General features: G+C 41.3%; 1 protein-coding gene across 3 annotated transcripts in view; it reads right to left on the bottom strand.

The window, feature by feature from the left end:
- Positions 1–23,586, bottom strand: part of ARHGAP20 (Rho GTPase activating protein 20) — a 57,865-nt gene that overhangs the window by 13,586 nt on the left and 20,693 nt on the right. For all 3 annotated transcript variants that reach the window (XM_064409320.1, XM_064409321.1, XM_064409319.1), the window contains 7 exons: positions 16,794–16,964; positions 11,573–11,722; positions 9,717–9,758; positions 8,680–8,764; positions 5,978–6,055; positions 2,434–2,500; positions 336–518 (listed from right to left, as the gene is read on the bottom strand). In XM_064409320.1, coding sequence (XP_064265390.1) covers positions 336–518; positions 2,434–2,500; positions 5,978–6,055; positions 8,680–8,764; positions 9,717–9,758; positions 11,573–11,722; positions 16,794–16,964 — 776 coding nt within the window. The remainder of the gene's footprint in view (positions 1–335; positions 519–2,433; positions 2,501–5,977; positions 6,056–8,679; positions 8,765–9,716; positions 9,759–11,572; positions 11,723–16,793; positions 16,965–23,586) is intronic.

Below are 23,586 nucleotides of genomic sequence, written 5' to 3'. Positions count from 1 at the left end.
CCCTGCCTTGTCACAGAGCACAGCAAGGGCTGCAGAGAGAAGCTCAGCTAACAGACTCACAAAAATTGCAGGGGAGAGATTCTGTCTTTCTTTTGCTGACTTCAGAACAATCACTTGACAGGCAGCTTGTCAAAATGTAACTTACAAAGATGACACATATACAACAGCATGCTCAGATCGGTGAGAGCTACACTGCAAAACCCCCTGAGCAGCTGGAAGATACACCTGCACGCTCCTCTGAGCTTCCCACTGCGCCCCAGCCCGGCACATTTGCCTTCTGCAGCAGAGCCAGGTGGCCAGGCTGGGGAGGGACGTGGGGTGAGAGGACAACGTACCGTTCAGCTGCTGGCACACAGCCACCTGGCTGGGCTTCAGCACAAACTGGCACTGCAGCTCCTGGGGCAGCTGCTCCGTCGAGAAAGGGCCCTGAAGCTGCCTGGGGCAGGCACAGTGCTTTGATCCGTGGGGCATAGCGTCACGAATGTGGCTCATTGTAATTCCAAAGGGATATTCATGTCCTGTTCAAAGAGAAATCGTAATAATCTCTGTTGGATTCACTGCAGACTTGCAAAACTCCATCTGCCCTGGAGGAAAAGCAGATTTTGCTTGCTGGCCCGCAGCACTTTCTCAGAAATCTAAGAATTGCTGCTTTTCTCCATATTTGCACGGGCATAAATCATACACTGGCAGATAGGGAGTTACCGTGTTTGGTGTAGTTAAACAGACGTAAAAGTAAAATAGGATCTATTACAGATGTATCACATAAAAGCCCGTCAGAAAAAACCAGAAGTGACTATTTCTGAATTCAGTGTTTACTCTTTCTACTGCTTTTATTGTGGCACTGAAAGTTTAGGTACTGCTTGCTCACATCATTATGGAGAGAAATGAGATTTTGGGATGAGTCACGTCAAATTTCTGCTGAGCATGCAAAACCAAAATATTCCAGTGTGGAAGTGATCTTCCCTCCCTCAACATGTTAAGTCCAACAGCCATCAACTCAGTCAAATGAGACACAATTATGGCTCCTGTCTGAGGCTGAAACAGGAAGGAAACATTAATCACAGGGCTGATGCAAATGAGCTATGCTTGGCTTTAACCAGCATCTTTGGGGACTACACAGAGGCAATTCATTTCTGGAGCAGCTTTCATGAATGCCACCGGAAAGATGCGTTTGTGACTTGTCTAAAGACCTGGTGGATTAAATACATGAAATGTGGGTGCAATGCTAAGATGTTTTAGTTAGCTTGCAGTTGGACTTGAGCACTAAGAGAACGGAAGAGGTGTTATTTGAGATTACAGTATGAAGCTATGGCACAGTCAAACTCTGCTTCTGACATGCACCTGTAATAAAAGTTTGCCTTATCTAATAAACCTTTGCATAAGTATCAAGAACAGCATCACTTTCACGTCAGAGTCTTCTTTTCCAAGGATTGCAACTTGAATTTGTAGTGAGAGTCAGTCAATTAGAAAGGCCTTTCCCATTTCTGAATTCTCTGGTTTTATGTTTAAAGACATGGATGTAGTTTGATCTGAAGAAGATACACAGTAATGGTCAGAAACCAAAAGTCTGGTATGTTTCAAAGGCAAAACAGTTTGCACTCTCTATAAGGTGCACAAGTTAGACATTTTATAAATATTAATGTTTTCTGACTCCAGTGAAGCATTTGTAGCTAAGGTTACTTTGAGAAGGAATGCTAAGATTTACTGGGATTAGATTTGCAGGAGAAAAACACAGAAAACCCACAAGTCTTTCTTGTTCTAATCATGTGCAAACTCATGCAGCACAAGTAATGCTGGGCTTCTACAGGGAAATGTTCTCACTAATGGAAAGAGATTTGTTCTTAGCGAATCATGGGCCAAAACCAAACCACCCCATCCAATCACTTCTGACCTGTGTGTTAATTCCTGGTCATGAAATGTTTTGAAAAGCATTTTAGAAAGTTAATAAGCACTAATTTGCTCCTAATCAGAGGGGAGTTGTCAGGCAGGATGAGAAATACAGGACTGGAAAGGATTGAATCAGTTAAATTGAGTTGTGGAAGGAAAGATCATTTCTCAAAATTCTGGTGAGTTTTGCTGAGGAGAGGACAATGCTATGGAGGTGTAGGAAGAAATATGGGAAAGCTGGACAACCTCCAGAAGAGGAGGTGACTGGAAAGGCCAACTCTGCAGAAACACTGGGGCTCATGCAACAAAACTGGGGCAGAAATAAATGAACTTCTTCAACCTCTTAGTGACACAAGCAGACAGTTGCTCTTCAAAACAAAGGATCACCATTTCCCTAACTCCCCAGATAGGCAAACTCATGTGATAGGGAAGTAAGAGAAAAAACAGGAAAAACAAAACAAAAGAGGAAACTGAACTTCAGTCTTCTCTCTATTTCTTGCTTCCACTGAGTGAATATTGAAAAACAAAACAATCCAAACAACTTACCAATAAGAGGGTAAGGAGCATGTTCTCTTCCTGAAATCACCCATAGCTTGTAGTCTTTTTCAGAGCCCTTTAAAACCAAAATTAAGAATCAGCCATGAAGGACAGGTTCTCACATAAAGTTTCTCACAATATAATGATAATCTGCACCTTGCCAGCAGAGTCAAAGGAATCCCCTTTACTTTTGTAGTGCACAAGAGTTCCACCAGCAAAATTCCTGCAGTGTGTCTGTCATGTGCAGTGTGGTTTATGTGACCTGGGTTCAGCTCTGAGGAGTGAGAAGTGCTGGAGCCCATCATTTCTGAAGAAAAAGGGGAGATTTGCCCCCAGTTCTTTCCCTCAGACTGGAGTGCCTCCTGGCAGCAGAGGGATGGATGTCAGAGCCCACTTCACTGCTCTGCTCCATCTCTCCACAGCTTTCCTACATCTCTAAGCAAGAGGAGCTCAGGCTGGTGAGCCAACAGCATCCTGTGACTGACACTGGAGCACAAGGCAGGAGCACCTTCACCTGAGACCTGAGCCCACCCTAAAGATGCCGAGGCAAGAATGGCAGCCCCAGGCTCCTGGCACTCAGTGCTGCCCCAAAATCTTGTTGTAGGGCTGCTGTCAGCCTTTTTGTGCAGCCCTTATGTGTGGAAGGGCTTGGGACTGCTGGATGGTGCTCTAAGACTACTGAGCCCTCTTTAAAGTGTACAGCAGAGAGGATAAATTTACATCAAAAGAGACAAATTTCAAAAGACTGGGGAATGTGAGATTTTTGGGAAAAGCTGTGAAAACCTCTGATTTAAATCAAATCAAATTAAAGAGAATTCTAAATATTGCCTTTAGCATAAATGTACAAAATAAAAAGTGGATAAATACACTGCATTAAAAGTGATCTATTTTACCTTAAATCCCTTTTTGGTGACACTACTAAACCAGGATAGTTAAAAATCTTAAAGTTTTCTGGCTATAAAAAGTGATAAATACCTCATGACAGCATTTACTTAGATCAAAGTTAATTCCTACCTCCTTTTAAACAGACTTGCCTACTATTTTGTATTTTCTGGACCTTCACCCAGTGTTCCTAAGGCTTTTGAGACTCTTCCTACTTGCTGCATGCACCTGATATAATGCTGATACACCCAACAAAGCCTTTGCAGTTTGCTCTCTGACTGACAGAGCTTTCTGGCCCATATTAGCACTGCTGTTAAGTCAGCTAGCAGGGGGCAGAAGGAAAATAAATAGGCTTTGGAGACATCTCTGATGCCTCGGGGCAAGCAGCCAGGAGCAAATAAATACAGCTGAAGAGCACAAGAAAGGGTATTTGCTTTTCCTTTCACAGACATATATGAAAGGGTTCGTTGCTGTGAAGGGGAAGCAGGGAAGGGAAGGGCCAGTAAGCGTGGTTCCAGCAGGCAGACTGCTCATCTCTGACTGCAAATGCTGTCCTTTATGGCTTTATGAGGCCATTTGTCAGGATAGATGTGACTGTTCCAGAAAAGTCAGCAAGTGTACTTACAAAGCTGGGAAACCCAAGGCCCTTCCTTCTGCCCCACTTGATAATTTGGAACAGATGATCAATGCCATTTTGCACGAGCTAGCTGTCATTTTATCAGAGAAACCACAGAGGAAAAAACCCTGATGTGTTAAACCAGAGTGAACTCAGCCAAAGTAATAGCCCCATTAATCACACAATATGTGAAATGTAGTTTTTATAAGTGCCATTGAAAAGTCATGGAGCTCCTTTCAAGTGGTTCTCTGTGGACAGAAATAAAAAACCTTGATACAGCATGTAAGGCAGAGCTTCCTTACAGCCAGAACAATCCTACCAGGGGGCTGGGTGTTTGATTGTTATGCAGGCTACAGCTTAATTTATTTATCTTGTTTGATTTTATTGCTAATCTTATGATACGCCTCTAATGAAAAAAAAAAGGCTTTTTGCTATGAAGAAGCAGTAAAAAATGTAGTGTATTAGCTGGGCAAATAATTCTGCAGGCAAGATTTTACATCTTTCATATGGCTTTCATTCTTTTTCTACTTGAAATAAAAATGTAAAGAGGAGGAAAAGGTTGATTGTGATACATACAAAAGAACACAATGCTGAAACAAAACCAGCTCCTTATCCTGCTAATCACAAAATATTCTCTTTAAATATTACCATTTTCCTGGTTTTTCTGTACACAAAGTGAGGAAGCGCAAATGACACCCATAAAATGGGTGAAAATGAAGCACATCACAATAAAGACTTGCAGTTGTAATAGCACTTAGTCTCCTGATTTTTGGTGCAGAGCAGGGGAGACAATCTGCAATTAAAATCCTAATTTTAATTCACCTTTTATCCTTTTCACCTTGCAATCTCTCTATCGACTCTAGAGATTCCTTAATTAAATGGACTACTGGATTCTGAGCCAGGGCCCCAGCCCTGGTGTAAATGAAATGTCTGAGCAATAACAAGATGGGTAGACACAAATTGCTGTGCCTGGGAAATGCCAAGCTAGCAGAACAGACTCCTGCATTAAAAGCTTGTGTAAATTAGGGATAATGGATGCTGGGGAAGGCAAATTCTGAGGTTACTCCAACTTTTGCTGTGAGTCTCCAGAAGCCCCAGGGAAGCATAACAGTGGCACTTTGCTCATCATATTTGACTCTTCACACTCAGGGCTGTGGTAAGGAAAGACCTGTCAGATTCCATGCAATGAGATCCACATATGCATAATGAGTAAAACATTTTAAAAAATCCTGTTACCCAAACAGCAAGCTGATAGACCAGTTAAAAAGCTGTCATCCTGGAGCTTCTGTATGATCAGTGGTACTGGTTGGAGCCACACTGTGAAACACAGTGAGAAGCCAGAATTCTTGTCCCTGGCACTGATCCTCTACCACACCTGAGGCACTACCTAGTCTGGTTTAGGGCAAAGGAAGCCAGCTGAGGCAGTACTTGATCTATCAGGGATCACTGCATCTATCTGGTACACTACCCTGCATTATCATAAATTCTGTAAAAGCCTTTTTCCAGAATAGTTTCAGGACACTGTTTAAATTGGGTGCATTCAGATTCCATGCAATCACCGAGTTACATTAGTGTATCACATAACTCCAAAGGTCCATGGATATTTAGAGTACCTGACTGGGACACTTGAGAGCAGTGCAGCTGATCATGCATGTCTGCACACTCTGAAACCAACTAACAGGCAGACCAGTAGGCTTCTTGTTCACACTGAAGCATGCAAAAGGAGCTCTATCAAACTCTCACTTCTTGTGTCAAGATATCTCCTCTTGTGTCAAGATATGCCCCTCTCAGCAAAGGAGATTTAAAAGCAACTTGAAACATGACTGATCCCTTACAGGGATGAGAGGCTTACTCAAAACTTTTAAGGCACTCGATAATCTTTGGAGGTCTATATGTTAACAAGGCACTTCTGCTGCATTTCAATAACTCTGGACTACTACGTTAAAATATTTAATTAATGTTCATATCCTAAAACTTGGAAAAAGTGCAAGGGAAGATCTGATTGTTAAAAGTAACTACAAAGAAAGACTCATTAAAACTGGTGCAAGGACTTACATTAATTCCCAGCTGCTGCAGGGCCATCAGAATTACATCATTGGCTGTATCAACATTGGTTACACTTAGGGTTTTTGACTGTGAACAGAAAAAAAAGAGAAGGAGAAAGTCGCATTAAAAGTTTGGATTTGCAAAGAGTATCTGAAGTGCAGTAGCTCTATAGAATCCATTGTTAGAAAAAATGAGAATATCCTGTTGAAATTTTACTTGATAAATAAATTATACTACATAGATAAAGGTCCAGCTGTCTGAGACCAAGGTTTGATTCCTCTGCTTTGCCATATACTTTCCGTATTTGCTTCCTGCTTCCCCAACAGCTCAGTCAGAAGAGAGAGTATTACAATTACTGGGACATGACTTCCACGTTAAAATATGCAAGAAGTCAGAACCACTAACTGCACTTTTAGACACTGCATAAGGGAAACATAATGGTTTGATTAATTTTAAAGCATGGAAGTTTCCTTTAAAAAATGAAACATTTCAGGGTGTTTTTTTCAGTGAAACATCAATTGTTAATTTCTGTCCTTTTCAACTGAAGATCTCCGTGGTAAGAAAGAATTGTACACAGGCTGCTCATCCCCATAACCTTTCCCACATTCTACATGGATTTCTCAAAGCTAGATTTGGCTTAGTACCAGAAGCACTTCCTCTTGGTAATGTTCCATCCAGTTCAAACAGACCTTTCCAGCATCCTCCAGAATCTGCTGATAGGCAGTTTGGAAGAGCACAGAGCAGCAGAGACCCCACTTTGTAACCAGCTACGGTGACCAGCACAGAGTGCCAAGCTTTGTGTCAGCCAAAGTGCCACTTTCCACAGCTGTCTTTCCAGAGGGAGATTTCAGCACCTGCTGCCTGGCAGGAGTGCTCCTGTCCTGCTGGGCAGTGCTCTGTACCTCAGCTCCGTGGGTTGCTCCAATGCTTGCAGTACACACCCACGCTTAGAGGCTGGCTTGGCTCTGCCACCAGCACTACACAGGATTGCAGCTGGGTCATGGCCAGACTAAAGCCTTGGCAGAACCAAGGCAAGCCCACTGCAACAAACCACCCAGGCCCACCTTAAAGAAGAGAAGACAGCAGAGCTGGGATCTAGATGTTTACTGCCAGTCCCAAGACAGTCTGCAATACCCCGACACCTTGTGCAGCACGTCAGTTTTATACTGGCCATAGGATGTTCAGGTGAAACAATCCCCTGACATTTTGCATTTAAAAAAGATCTGAGCTGTACCTTTGTGTAAGACTCTGGCAGTAACAAGCTGCCATGGCAATGAAAGGAAAGTAGTGAGAATACTGTGTATCTTGCTTCAGGATAGATCTGAATGCTCATACCATAAAAAATTTAACATTTGCCTGAAGCAATGACATCTGGCTCTCAGGAGTAGGTCAGCATATTTGCATAAGTTTTGCTCTTGGCTAGAATGTAGTTTGTACCTTGTGTTCAGCCTTCCCTACTGTCCAAAAATGAAATAATTCTTGGGTGTCTCCAGCTGCTGTAGCACAGGAACCACAGCACCATAAGAACTATGTGCATCACAAAATTTCCATCTGTTCCTCTACTGTTTTATTACTGATAATATCTAGACTACAGAGTGTCGTTCCTAGGACTGTCAGTATCAAGAGACCATATATGGCACAAGAGCTAATTATAGCTAAGGAGAAAAGACACTGCAGAAAGCCCCAACAAACCCTGGCACGAGACTGCAACACCTGAGTGCATGTATGATTTATAGGCTTTTACACCTGAGCAGACCTTGATCTGCAGTTCTGCATTTAAACTGTCACAATTATTAGTACTGCTTATTAACTTTTGTCTTAGCAACCTGGCAATTCTGTCATTGTTTACCTTAATAATAATTTTCTGGGGAAAAAAAAAGAATAATGCAGACTCCTTTATGCTTACATTTATGCAAATATAGAATTCTAAGCGGAGAATCATTATTGGGCAAAGACTTACAGTGAAATCTAACTTCTGTGAAAATATCTTACGCCCTTGCCCATGCTCCTTAGGATTCTGAGCTTGAAATACAGATGTCACAAGCACAGTTAGAAAGAAATGACAAAAAGCAGAGGAAGAATGGATGGATTATCACTGAATGCTAGGGTATCTCTATGGAACTGGCTACATCCAAGAATTTAGATTAAATAGGTTAAAAATTATATAGTCAAAAAGTAAAATCACACTATGGATGGCCTTTCTTTACCATCTAGTCTTTGCCTATAAATTCACCAACACCAATTATTAGAGAATTAACATGCTTAAGACAATTTCAGAGTGGTCTTATACACTGATTTACTGACTTAACATTATTATAAACAATAAAACAACTGCAACTTTGCAGAATTTAATGAAGGCTGCTCTGGGATTAGATAAGTTTTACAAACAAAAAAAAGAGGAATGTTGTACTGACATTTCTGAAGATGCTTATGCATAAATTCTACTAGAGGTGTTTCCTGGGACTTCACACTGTACAGTCTTTAGTTCATGTGCCAGAACCAGTATTTCTTACCAAGCACACTGCCCTTGAAACAGAAATTGTGTATTAAAGACAGGCAACAAACCTTTCAGGGCTGCCTATGCCAAGACTTTTCAAGGGGCTGAATCCTTAAAGGAGATTGCAAACCAAAGGAAACCTCTCAATATCCAAAGGATTGGCAGGTGAATAGCCATGTGGATTTAGAGCCCTGTTGAGCTGAAGAACACTTACATATGCACAAGTTCCCACGTCCTTTGCAATTATTGTCAGATGAATGCTTTTAGGATTGTCTTTTTCCTTCTCTTCTCTTATCCGACTGACAAAACAAATAAAAAACAAGTAAATTTTTAATATTGCACACATAAATAGCAAGACGTAGATTTATACAGCAATCAAGCAGTAACTTGGTAAGAAGGAGATCATTTGCAGATGTACTGCAGTAAAAGATCTGTGAGGACAAGGAAGAATCCAGCAGTATCTGGAAGGGAGACTGACTGTGGCTGGCCCCCAGTAATGCCCTCTTGCACTGAAGTTCATTGCAGAAATCAGAGTAAGCAGCCAAGAAAGAAATGGAAACAAAATCAAGCTAAAACTACCCATCATTGTGATGCCTGAGTCTGCACTACAGACTCCTACTGGAATCAGTTCCATCAGTAGAGACTAGTTCAAAGGACTGAACAGGGGAACAGTGAACTGAAAATCATCCCAGCAAGGATGATTTAAACAATCAAGGTACTCTGAAGAATCAGGTAAAGACACAAGCCTCAACCAGAAGAACTGGGCAATCAGAAAAGAGAACCATCACTAGTAGTTTTCTGTCCAAACACTGCACAAAATAAGACAGCTCTATTTATGCAAACCCTTCACCTTACCCTCCAGCATGGGGCATGGTTTTTCAGAACAAAATACAGCCAGCCTTGAGCAGCAGACAGGTTAGAACAGAGGTTTCTGAGCTGGGCTTGCTTGAATGCCACCACCATGGAAAGAACTCCGGGCTCAACTCGAGCCACAGTGGCAGAGGCTCCTGCTGCTGTGTTGGGAAGGAACAATGTGTGATAGGAATTGCTGCAGTTTTCTGCTGACCCTCCTTGCACAGGGATTGTTGCATAAAGCACACAACATCTTCTGAGGGAGAAGACATGAGATTTTTTTTTCTTTAATATTTGAAAGAGCTTATCTATCATGATGGCATAAGCACCACAGCTTGGGAATCACTGGTCTAGACCAGGACTCTTTCCAGTGTCTTTAAAGACCATATAATAAAGTACCTTTGCAAAACAGACAGCCATGTTTCCTTTTGTTCTGCAGACCTGAAAGAATTGAAGGAAAAACAGGACAAATCAGTCATCATCCTAATACCAAAACAAACCTTCTACAAACCACAATGGAATGTACCTTTTTTTAGTTGCAATTTCATAAATACATCCAAAACTTAAAAGGTTTATCCAGATTTGAATGAAAAGTCTGCTTCCCTGCAAAGTCAACTGAAAAGCCTGCCAGGGAGATTAAAAGCCCCAATTACCATTTTTGCCACAGAAGGTAAAGCTTCACCACTGAATTTTGTAGCAAATGTAAAGTAATGTCCAAATAGAAGAGCAGGGCACTTAAAAAAAAAAAAGCTCAATTCAAATTTTAAAGGTATTTCCTCAGGTACACAGATTTCTTTCCACTCAAATTCTTATTTATTGTTTTATCAGCACATCACAAAGTACATAAAAGCCCACTGTACTTAGTAGGGTTTAACTTTGGACATTTTGAGGCTTATCTCATTTATCTTTATCTTATGTGTATACTCGGAAGGATAAAAAGGAGTCCAGTAAAATATAGCTAATAATATGACAGTTCAAGGAATCTAACCTCATTTTGCTTCAACTTTCTTGATTTAAATCCTAGCCCAGATGTAACTGCTATTCCCACTGTTGCTTTTGCAAATCAAGTTTTGCAAATTTACACAGCAGGCATTTAGGGAACTAGAAACCTACTCAATGATGCTGTGAGGGAAATGCACTTTATAAATGGTAAAAACATGATTCTGATTTGGTTGTTTCAGTTCTGCTGGACAGACATCTATGCACTCACACATGGCCCTTTAGATTTTTTACCTCCAGACATCAAATAATTTCACTTCTGTAAAATCTCTAGCTGTTTTTGACTGAAGCTATTGCTTTCCTATTCAACTACTTTCAATTATCTACAAAGGATAAAGACATACTGTCTTTAGAGCAGAGCTCCTGAAATTCTGGCAAGATTTCAATTGAAAATCAACAGAAAATTTCATCTGTTTCAGGACCGTTACATGTAAAAAGCAAACAGCTCAGCCAGCTCAGGAGACTGCAATTTGTAGACAACATTGTCCTTAGGTATGGACAATGGGACATAGAAATTAAGCCAGATACTTCAGCTTTTGCTCTGTGTTGATAAAGAAGGAAATGTGATTCCTAAGACTCAGGCAAAGCAGCTGGGATTTCAGGGGGATGGTGCCCTCCCTCTTCCAAAGTGACGAAAGAGCCCTCCTGCTGAGACTAAAATTATCCTAATCACTGAAATTACCTCTACAGCCCTTATGTGTCTTACAGTCAATGCTGCAAAGACAGCCGAATTTTTTTTCTTTATATTAAAATTCAGAGATTCTGCTTTAAGAGGAATTTTGACATTTTCTCTGGCACAATTAAATCAAAAAAGAGAAATAGGACAAAGGTCATTATTTCACTATAATTTTTCTGCTACTTCCAATACATAGCCCTCAGTTTAAAATTGTCTTACAAGAGTGTCTTTGATCCTTTCATTAGCTTGGCTGTTTAATATTTGTAGTTCATCTTATTAATTAGCCAAGGTGTTTGTTGAGTTATACCAAAAAAAAGGTAATTTCCACTAAGCAAGTTTGCAGTACAGAAAGTGCTTTGCCAAATCATGTATTTTCTCATTTTTTAAAATGATAAGTGAGATGGAAGATTAGGTAATGAAGGGCAACTTGCTCAGAGCCATAGAAGGAATTGGTTTGAGAATCAGCAAGTTCCTGCTCCCCACATTCACCGGTGCTGAAATGAATCTGTGACAGTCTCATGATCTGTCAGCCTAGAAACATTTACATAACTTGTTAAATAAAATATATCTCAATTCTTACCTGAAGTTTGCCACACAGTTTGTGGTGGGCCAGCCCAAAACAAAGGACCGGTCTGGGTCTGTGCTGCCTTCACACACTTCTTCTGTACAAAATGCTGTCCACATCTCACAGAGACGTGCTTGGCACTTCAGTTTGAAATGAGAGTGTGACCTGCAGGTGGAAGTTCACAGGTGTGTCACACACATGAAAACACAGACAGCAGATTAAACAACTAGTTTTTTGCCCTTCAGGCACATGTGAGGTTTGTACTGGAGCTGACACAAGAAGCACTTCTGCTTCAGTTAAAGAAAATGTTTTATTGGGTTGCATATAAAAACATACCAATTTTTTATTTAAATGGGATAAACAAATCTCTTATTTGTGGGATAAACAGATTGCTTCTGGCATCCCTGGACATCCCCCTTCTCGGGGGCAAGCTGTCCATGTCTAGAGTTGCCCTCCAAATTTTGTTATGAGGCAAAGGTTGCCACTTGTATTTGACTCTCCTTTCAGTGACTTTAATGCCATTGAGGAGCTCACAATACAGTTCTATTGCTTAGTCTCAGGGTCAAAAATGATGATGAGTTTAAGTAGTGACAACTAGACCAGGGCAAATGAAGAAAACTTGAAGAAAAAACAAGCAGAAAAAATTGCTATTTATGTTAACTACAGCACAGGTCACCACACAGCCTTCACAAACTTTCTACATGGTAGCTTTAGGAACACATCACTTGGAGAATGAGCCAAGAACTTGCACATTCTCAAAATAGAGACATAATTTTCCCAATTTTTAAAAACTTGGCCCTTCCTATGTTTTATGTTACTAAACAACTGAGTAAAGGTCAAATTTACATAATTTCCCATTTGAACTTCAATTATTTTCTTCCAATAGATTTCTCTTTATAAGCGTCCTTCCTCTGTAGGATTAGCGAGTGCTAGTGCTTTGTGAGAATCAAGTAAAAACTCCCAAAGTCAATCCAGCTCTGCAGCAGTGTAGAGACACTCACTTCAAGCCTTGCAGAATTACCTGAGTATGGTTCTCCTGGGCCAGCAGGCAAAGGCTGGAGGAGAAGTGTCCCCTCCCTGAAACCAAGAGCACATCAGCTCCCCACTGTGTTGCAAATGTGGATGGGGACAGAGCTGGGCGCCAGGGTGATTAGCGCTCTATAAATAAATAAGCCAGGTGAGCAGTTTCTTAGGGCTTTGGCACGCATGGACTACCTTCTCTGAGATTAGCCTCTTACAAGGTATTTGGTTTGGGACAGACTGAACTAACACAGAAACATGAAAGCACTTGAACCTCGTGGCTTTAAAGAGGACATAGATGAACCTGGCTGGTCGGAGTTTTCCAGATGACACTGTGCTACAGGTGTGGTGGGATAGCGCAGCACATTCAGAGGAAGGTCAAGAAAGAATCATCAGTACTTATCAAACCTAAGGCTATGGTGTCTCCTGATCAGCTGAACGTTTCACCTCTTTTTATTACATTTTGCTACCCAATTAAAGAGAAACTTTTAGAACAGAAGCATGTTTCAACACGCTTGTTAGCAAATGAGTTTATGATGCAACAAATAAGGTCTGTCAAGAATGCAAAATAATTGCATTCTGACTGACCACTGAATGAACTGTGAAAACGTAGATTTACAAAAAAATACAATTCTAATGTGGATGTTAATAAATGGATGTCTGGTCTGACTCCACCAAATCAATCTGCTGACCCTCCCTTTCTCTTCAACTTCTTTTTGCCATTACCCAGTACATTGAACACTCTACATGTTGTGTCATTTTTTAATATTTACAGTCCATAAAGCCAGATCTCAACAGTGCCAGTAGCAGGTGTCAGCAGGGTGTTGGTAGAAACACAAGGATGTTCTCCAGTCATGCTTGATGTATATTCTTCCCTGTGTGCCATGCCTAGTCACAGCTTTCAGCTATTATCAGTATTCAAGTGGCCTGGTTTCCAGAGGTGCTGAAACAGTAGCCTCCATTAACATCTGAAGAGCCTGAAGCATAATTTTATCCCTATCTGCCATGTCCTTTTGCAATCCATGGCTTCTTAGCATTTGTGAAACATGTGTCTTCTATTTAAATGCCAAAGCACTACCTTTAGAAATGAACATATTGCTGACTAAGGAATAAGCATGACAGAACATTTAAAAAATGGGTACAGTAACAATCTAATGAGTATTGTATACTTTCTAAGGAAGTCTCCTAAAAAATGTTATTGTGAATATCAGGCAAATTCCAAATCAACTAAAATCAACAGAAAAATCATGAAGACCACTGCTGTAGATACTGGCACACCCCAAGTGATGCCACCTCTGCAGAGTACACAGAGTTCCTTTTGCTTACAATTGGATACCTTGCAGTCGATAACAGATGGGAGATTAATTTCTCCCCAGATTTGCTAATCTCCTTAACTGAATTCTCTGACAAAAGCATTTATGGATCTACTGTGAGACTGCTGATGTAATTCCATGTATGAATTCAGCCATTAATTTCTATGTCCAGCCACTTCAGGAAAATACCCTTAAAAGGCACATATATGTATGCACGTGCACATCACAAAGGAGAAAAAGGAAACCATTTCTCTGTGTCTCCCACAAAAAAATGTACGTGAGACACCTTCATCACTGAACTAACAGATCTTTGAAATTTTTATTCTGCCAAATAAAAACATACACTCTCTGCAAGAAATCGAATCAATCCATAAAGAAGAGTATAACATTTTACGTACTTGACCTTGGTTTAGTTAGAAAAACTCTCTCAATAAATTAATTTGTGACTTAAACCTCATATGAAGGTAGTGAAGGATAGGGCAGTAGAGGAGCACAGCACGTGAGTATCATTCTTATTTTTTTATAAACTAGTATAATGCATCATAGGAAACCATAGGAGTTTATATTTCAGGTATTATTAGAAGGCAGCAAAAAAATGAACCCACAGGCCCCTTGTCCAAAGTCATACATGGACCAGTTAATGAGAGGACTTACTCACCCCTCACAAATTCCTATGGGAGCAATGCCAATTTGTTGCCTTTAAGCAGGAGCTCAGTCCTGTGCAAGCAGTTTACTCTGCAAGCTCAGAGGACACAAGATACTTGCTCTCTTTAGCAAAAACTTGTACCCATTTGCTGGTCACACAAAGTCTGATTGTACATGAGCTCCGTTTGAACAGTGGCTGGTCACCTGCAGCTGAGCTCCCACCTGCACAGGGCCCAGCTGGACTGAAGATACCTTAGGGGTTCATAAGCCCCAAGCTGAAAAACTACTTCAGACAGAATTATTCACAAGGAATAATTCTGAAGTTAAGTCAGATTCAAATGTATCACTAATTCTGTCCTAGTCTTACTGCTTTGACTCTGTACCAGCTGTTGAAAAGTCAATAGCAATCAACAGTCACGGCCACATAGCAATACACACACTTGGGTTTTCCTTCTAGGAATCAGCATTGGCATTTTAGTGTGAGACAGCTTTAAAAATGCTGATTTTTAAGTAGTATTCATTAGTGACAGCTCTGATGCTTTAATTGCTGACAGGGCAGCTGTAGAGAGAACATCCCAATTAGTTCTTCAAAATACATGAAGTAAAATCACTCAAAATACTATTTTTGCCATTTCTAGAAAAGACTTGCTCCCCCCCTTTTTTCACATGCAAAAGCACAAATTGTTCTCTTCCACCTTTTTTAACATTGTTTCTCTTCACCACATTAAATCACATGCTGTAGGAGCTGTTATTACTCCCTGGGGACCAGATTTTTGTGCGGTTACACCAACTAGCGCTTTCCTATGCAAATAGTCCCACTGGGACCCAGCCAAACCTGCAGCAATGTGCAGCTCAGGGGCTCTAATACAGCTTGTGCTCAGCAGGCTGACCAGGGAGGGGGGCTTTATCCCTCCTGACTGTACTCTTCCACAATTAAGGAGCTAAGCTAGTGGACCATGCCCACTGAGTAGCCAGTGGAGAGAGAGAGACTCCCAAGAGCATGACTCCCCTCACTATCAATGCTCTTTCAGCACAGGTGACTTTGCCACAGTAAGGAGCTGGTTTTGCCTCAGTGACTGTAAGAGGAACGCAGAAACGTATGTCATTTGCAAGTATTTCACTTTACAGCTGAAATGAGGTGAGGTGAATCCCACCCTAAACCAGCAGCAAACAAAAATCAATACAGTAACAATGCTGTTGCTGCTGGTGCTGGTAGAACACCAAGACTTCCCCTAAACATCCTTATGTTCTCCACCCACCCATAGCGGAACATGTTTTGTGTAAAATATCCTCTGTGTTGTCACACCACATCAAGTGAGGGAGTTCAGCTGGGGGGCTTATGTTTACTATATGTGATTCAAACAGACACAGCTCAGATTTCTATAGAAAACACAGATTTCTTTTGGCTTTTCCCAGAAGCCCCTGAAACAATTGCTTAAGCAAAATGACACATTGCAAAAGCCCAGGACTCACATTGAGACTGCCCACCCTGTGAAACCACAACACAGTGCCTAACAGACAGTGAAGCTACATCAGGATTTTTTATTATTACCTCTCCATAACCCATAACAACAAGTGAAAGCACCCTCTAAAACTGCCTTAAACCACAAATGCCGCATGAAGCTGGCATGCTCGACACAGCTTGTAAATGTGATTTAATTGTGAATGGTAGAGTGAATAATCAGAGCTCAACAGCAAGCCTGATTACACATGAACACTACCCAGACTGCTCAGCATGGCTCCCCTTCCCCATGCTCCTTCTGGCACAGGACAACCTACAGAGACAGACACTGCTGTGCCGCCTGCAATCTCTATTTTAATACAGCTGCTCATCCCTGGTGTGTATCAAAGCAGCTTCCAGGTAAAGGTTAAAACCTCTAATCCCTCTACAACACAACCACTGATGTTATCCAAACCCCACAGGACTAAAGATGACCTATCTAAAACAAGAAGTTGAAGGTAGCACATTGGACACAGCTGAGTGCCAATGAGTCTTTTGTGACACTGCACTCCCAAAGTACAGAAGATGACAGAAAAGAAATATATCAAAGAATATCTGATACTTCCATAAAATGTTACATCCTGAAATTCCTCTATGGCTATGAGGCTTTCAAAGGTCCCTGAAGAGGTCAAAATAAAATGTTTCCTTATGATTTAGGGAAGATTTGCTATTATAAAAGCATTCTGGAAATCCATGCTATGTTCCACTGAAGAAAAGGTCTGCTCTGCAGGATCAGTGCCTGAGGGGCCTTACTCACTTGGACTTGGCAACAACCAGAAGGTCTGTGAAGAGGAAAAGGTGTCGCTCCTGGGTCTGCAGACTCGTCTTCAGCTGCACGTGGCCGTCCAGGATGAGCATGCGGTTGTGGCATATGAAAGACTGCACAAGGGGCCATGACTCTGGGCTGATGGGGGACAAGCAGCCTTCCCTGCAAAAGGACATCAAATAAACAGAATAAAGGAAAGCAAATCAGCTGCTTGCCTGAGAGCGAGAACCAGGCAGTGACTTCCCATACCTGCTGCCAAAAAGTAATTTATTTGACCACATTTCAGTGAAAGTGAGAGGCACTTACAGGATAATTCAGCAGTCAGATTCTGACACAAAATCTGTTAGGAACTGTCCTCACTGAAGCTTTACAGCCCAAGCTGTAAAAGCTGTAGCATTTAGCATGAGTAGCATTTAGCAAAGGACAATAATATAGACACAGCCCTCCCCATTTTTGCTATTTGTATTTGTTTCCCTTTGTATTGAAGTCTTAGAGAAAATACTTCTTCTCCTGTAGTCTCTCCAAATGGAATAAGGGCACATAATGCACGATGAACAGAGAACTGCACACCCACCTTGATCAGAATAGGACTCATACTCAAGGTTAAAAGCCATCTATAGAAATTATTGAGAAACAATGACAAATATAAGGTGTTACTGAACCCTGCCAAAGACACCACATACTAGATGCAACACGAGAAGGCTGCTCAGCCTTTCTCTCTCCCAGCACACAACCCACAAGCACTGAAGCAAGCTCCTGCTGCAGGGTTTGGTTGTGTGGCTGGAGCACAGCTCTCATCTGAGGCTGCAGGGTAATCCAAACATGAGCTTGTGGGGGAAATACCAGGCTCTCTCCTAGAAGACACTGATCTTTTCTAAGGCAGTATTGAATAAGTTGCAGCAAAGGGTGGATATATGATTCTCTCAAACTCTCCTGATCTAACTGTTCTACATAAAGCAGCTGAATAGTTATTGATGCAGAAATAGATTTTCTCTAGCATGATGGTCAGCCTAGTCACCCAGACAGGATATCCCTATTTTCTGAGCCTTGCCGTAACAAATGACCATTTATATGGAGCCAAACAAATGCATGTGAGGATCTGAGAGGAGGGCATTCCTTCTCTAGGGTTCCCTAGAAGCTTGTAGCAGGTCAGGCTCTCCCTTGGAAAGCCAGAGGCATGGCCTCAAGTTCTAACACTGAGCTGAGAGAACTGAACTGGGATCTCCTATACCCTGGTGTACCTTAAATAATGAATTTCTGGATTAAATACAGGTACCATCAGTATCTTTACTCATGATTTTAAAATCAAAATTTGCAATCATTTGCTTTCCCAAGAGATGCCTCCAAATGAACCATTTCTCTCTGGCAAAACAAATCAGTTCAATTTTTATTCAAATATATTTACTTATGTTTTTCTTGTTAAAAAATTAAGCTAACACTTGGCAGGATCAGCTTGGCAAGGTCAGGCTGAAGTGAACGACTCTGCAATGCCAGTTTATTCCTGGTTCCACTGGAATGGATGACAAACACCTAATGAGTTTTCTGGGAGAAGAAATGGAGCTTATGTGGGGAAAGTCACAAAAAAAATGGGAGAAATGAAAGAAAACAAGAGCAAGCACAGGAAACCTTCAAAGAAGGTCATAAACCTCGTACCTCTCTTAGAACCTGGATGACTCATGACCCTCCTCTCCTTGATACTTGTGGCTGGATTATGCAGAAAGTTATTTAGGAAATCCTGACAGCTGGGAGAGAAAGGATAAGCTCTAAGATTGGCCTACATTAGCAGGACACACTTTCACTGATGTATAAGGACCTGCCAAGGATCCCTACCTGCTGGGAAAGGCCTTGGATTCCCCTTTATGGCTGTGAGTCTTCAGTTTTTAAAAGAATTCCTCAATTTATTTTGTCTTAAACTGTGTCTTAATCTTGTGTTTCATTACCTATCCCATCAGGTAAGAGAGGAAGAAGAGGAATGACTTACAGAATGAAGAATGGAAACCTAAGTTATTTGGTCATTCCTATGCAGAAGGGGTGTCCAGGAGTGTGGGGGTTAAAGCAGAGGCAGGAATTTTGGACCAGCGTAACAGGGATACACACTGTGTAGACAGAAACAGGAGCCAGGAGAACAACAAGCATCTCTCCTTCCCTGCCATCCCCATGGGACTAGAAATTGCCACCTCTCCAGTTCATCAATGAGGGTTAGGTAACTGGGACTCCATCCATTAACTCCTGAGCAGCACTTAGCACAGAAACTCAAGCAGAATTCAGGAATGCTGATGAGTCCACCTACCTGAAAGATGCATGGCCTTTACCTCAAAGATTAAATCAGGAATACACTCACCTGTACTTGAACCCAGTAACAACAGGTGTGAGGAAAAGCCTTTTCATGTTACACTGCTGTAAGCATTCTTACAATCACAAGGTCTGGCTTTTATGTCTCCATACAGGCAATTCTGTTTGATTATTCCTATTTGTATGTTTTCTACATCAAGATCCATAAGCCCAGGAGCCTCTCAAATTAAACTAAGCAAAATCTTTGCCATGTTGGTACACAAATGAAGGTGTAGTAGGTTTAGTAATGCCAGAAGGGTCAAGCAAATTGAACTGTCTTTTGAGCCAGTGTCTTTCAAGCACATCTGTCAGCTGAACTCTAATAAGCAGTCTTACATAGACCTTAGACCTTAGACCTTACCTGATAAACCTTATTTAAAAAAAAGTGCCAATATTTTCTTCAAAGTGGAAAAAAAAATCAAAGCCATTAATTTAGCCAGAATATTCTAATGCCCCAGGAACAAGGAACATGGAGGAAATTAATGTCAGCAGTGACAAAAATGTCTTTTGGAAAGCAGGCTTTTGATCCTCTCAATTAATGTTCCTTTGTTACAAGACATGAATGAAACCCAAGTGTTGTTACATTGAAAATGCAGATCAGCAATATCCTCAGGCATAGGGATTTATGTGAGAGAGGTATTTTTGCAGTTCAGTTTTTAATGGCTCAATGATTTTTCTGGACATTAAATGGGTCTAATTCTGAAAAAGTGCTAAGTATGTAAATACGGATTCTTTGAAAATTCCTTTCAATAAAATTAGACAAAACTCAAGTCAACATAATTTCTGATATAAATAAAAAATGCAAGTCAGTGATGTAGGGCTCTCTCTGCCTTTCCTATGTTTCCCTAAAAATCACTTTATGATTAGCACATGCAAAAACCCACACAGTAACATCTTTCTATTTTGGAAGAAAAAAAAAAAGCTGTCATCCAGGTTTGTTAAGAAGGAACTGTGAACTGATTCCTGAAAGATGGGGTTAGATGGGGACCCTGTAGAGCCAGCAATCAGTCATGTTCCATTTTGTGAGGAAGCAAGGCTGACACTGATGTTTTGATGGCATTGCCATTATAAAACTCTAGTCTTAAGTGGACATTTTTTTCTAAAAGTACTATTTTGAAGGGTCTTAAATTTCCATGTGAGATTTTAATTATGGAGAAAATTTTGTAATTGGAGGATATCTACAGAGATATTCTTTAGCTCTTCAGGAAAAGACTAAAATCACTGTGCTGGATGAAATTAGTAGAAAGATAATTGAAGATTTCTCACTGGATGTTTCCAGAACATAAATTTTTATACCTCTTATTTTTAAAATTAATCAAAATAGCGTTTATTCAAAAGATACTATGATTTAAAAGACCGTTTCAATTTTGCAGGTGAAACATATGAGGGTGAAATTTATGAGGTTAGTCAGCCAAACACTGAAAAGCAAATCCTGGCTACATTCAGTGTGAAACCAAACATCAGAGCTCACTTCATTGATCCAGTATTTACCAGAAACCACAGAAGCACAAAAAATACTTCCTCCCCCTGAAGAGCTTCCTTGGGGTTTCCAATAAAGCTGAATGGCATTACCCACAAAATGTTTATTCTTGGTGTTAATGGAGATGTCAGCTTTATTCTCTGTTTATAGCAAAATAATGAAAGAAAATATGTTTTGAAGGAGAGCTGAACAGTCCATGCAAAGTGGTCACCAAATCCATGATCCAAATGTGATTTATTCCAATAGGAAGCTTTCCCCTGACTTCAGCTGATGATGACTTCAGCCTATCATTGGTTTAGATTAAGCTGTAAGCTGCCTCAGAGGAACAACCTGTTCCAAGGTAGCTAAGCTGGAGTGAGCTGCTGCAGGTATCTCAGCTATATGACATCCTTCTCACAGACTGCTCATGCTGCATCCTAAACCTTACTCCATTGTTTTGGTTATTGTTCTCTGCCAGAACTTTCCTCCACTGATGATCTCTCTGCAGCCACAGAAGTTGATTTGCTCTTACAATGCAGCACCAGTGCTCTCTGCATGACTGATACCTACTGAAATAAAATACCATTTCTCTTTTTAACCTCTAAAGTCCTTCTCAAGATGTAGGTGAGAAATTCACCTTTTCATCAGCAGACCAGTCAAATGATAGCTGTTCAAAAGGCTGAAACATGAACCAGCCCAGCCATATGTGAGATTGCACTTGGTCTGTCTAACACATACGTAATACCTTTCCAAATTCCTCTTATAGCGAACAACTTGGCCTACACTCATTTCACAAATATGTACTGCACGTATAATCCTGCATGCCTCCCCTGGTGCTGAAGCTCAAGTAAGGACCAGAGGCACTTTTCAGTTTTCATACAATCACTCAGAGAAACACAGAATATCCTGAGGTGGAAGGAATCCACGAGAATCATTCAATCACAGAGCCTCAGAATAACCTGGGTTGGAAGGGACATGTAAAGGTCTTCAAGTCCAACACCCCTGCAAACAGCAGGGACAGCTTCCTGTACATCAGAGGCCTGACCAACCTGACCTCGAATCTTTCCAGGCATGGGGTATCTCAACACCCCTCAAAGAAAACCTATCTTGCAGGCCACCTTTAGGTACTGGAAAGCTGCTCTAAGGTCTCCACAGAGCTCTTCTCCAGGCTGAACAGTTCCAATTCTGTCAGCCTTTCCTCTTAGGAGAGGTGTTCCATCCTTCTAGTAATCTTCATGGCTTTCCTCTCCTGACTCCAATAGGTTCATGTTCTTTCTGTGCTGAGGACCCCAGAAGTGGACACAGAACTCCAGGTGGGATCTCATCAGAGTGGAGTAGAGGAGGAGAACCCCCTCCCTCAACCTGCTGCCCACGCTGCTTTTGATGCACCCCAGGAGACACTTGGCCCTCCTGGCTGCCAGGGCACTGCTGACTCATATTCAACTTGTCATTGACCAGGACTCCCAGGCCCCTTTCTCCTGGGCTGCTATCCAGTGTCTCTCTTCTCAATGAGTCCCTACACCCACAGCTGCCCCACCCCAGGTGCAGAATCCAGCGCTTGCCCACATTAAACTTCATGCAGCTGGTGATTGTCCATGTCTCTAATCTGCCTACATCTCCCTGAAGGCCTCTCTGCCTTCCAGGGAGGCAACAGCTCCTCCCAGCTTGGTATCATCAGCAAACTGATGTAAGTGTACCTTCAAGTCCTGTGTCCAAGTCATTTATGAAAACAGTGAAGAGAGTCTGCCTATAGGTGTAGAGCTGGCAGCTTGCAGCATAAATCTAACCTTGCTTTGGCTACAGGCTAGAGAAGCCACCAAGCAGAGCACTGGCTAACCTTCCTCACAGTGTTCAGAGACATCAGACCTACTTTGTATATCTCAAAGGCCAGTTTTGCATGGCTCTAAAGAATAAGCAATTTATCCTTTAGGAATAATAAAGCCAATGAACTTTCAACTTCAGTGTCTCTCAACAAAGCACTTACTTTACCATTGCTGCATCACAGCTTTGGGCTAGAGAAGCCCACTGAGAGAATCAGGAGCTACCCTTTCAAGGCTAGTGAAACAGCAGCTATATATGCACCCTAAGAAATGCCTACAGTTCAGCCCACATTATTTATTTTTGCCAAAATGGATTATCAGTCAGGGAAAACATGTCATTTGTGACCAGCAGAGATACCCCCAAAAGCAAGCAAGATCTAGAAGTTCCCCCACATTATTAATTGAGCTTGTATTGGAAATGAGGAAACAGTACTTGCACTTTTTTTCTGTGCTTCCTACTCCAACCCTTAAGCTCCTAAACAGTCCTGTGAGAAAGAACTTCAACGGGAGCTTAATAGATGGTTTCCTTGTTTTTTTGCTAATGAGGCAGGAACTGCTAACTGGAGTTTGGAAGCCAAAATGGTTTACCCCTGGAAATCAGCTAACGTTACCCATCCTGTGGCTAGAGGGTGTTTTGCATTCAAGATAATTAACTTACTAAGGTAGTGAGAACAATTCTTTAAGTAACCAAAAGCAAATAGTTCCAATTTGGTGTGCAAGAGCTCATCAAATAAGGTGAGATAAGGTGGTACAAAAAACTCAACCAAATCTGTAACTCAGCAGTGGGTACTGACTCACCTTATAGTGCTGCAAACGGCAATGTTAAGGTTTCAGAACTTCAAAACACATTGAATTTAATCATAAATGGCAATCTCGATGTGACTTGAACTGTATTATAGTCAACTTGAAAAAATCATCCCAGACTTTGCCAAAATAATCACACAAACCAGATCATTGTTCTGTATGCTAAAGGAGAGGAGTGAAAAACTAAATGAAACAAGAGTTTTTCTTGTACATTGAAAACAACTGCCTATGCTCAGGCCTGAACACAGGGCAATGGAGATAGTCCTGTTCATGCTCCTGATTAATTTAGTCTCTGTCATGCTGGCAACTTATTAAAGCATATGGCTTGAAGAATCACTCCTCAGGCTAGAACGGCCACGAAGAGAATGGA

The sequence above is a fragment of the Passer domesticus genome, chromosome 2 (assembly GCF_036417665.1).
Source record: "Passer domesticus isolate bPasDom1 chromosome 2, bPasDom1.hap1, whole genome shotgun sequence".
Lineage (NCBI taxonomy): Eukaryota > Metazoa > Chordata > Aves > Passeriformes > Passeridae > Passer > Passer domesticus.
This window is presented reverse-complemented; position numbering and strand designations above follow the sequence as displayed.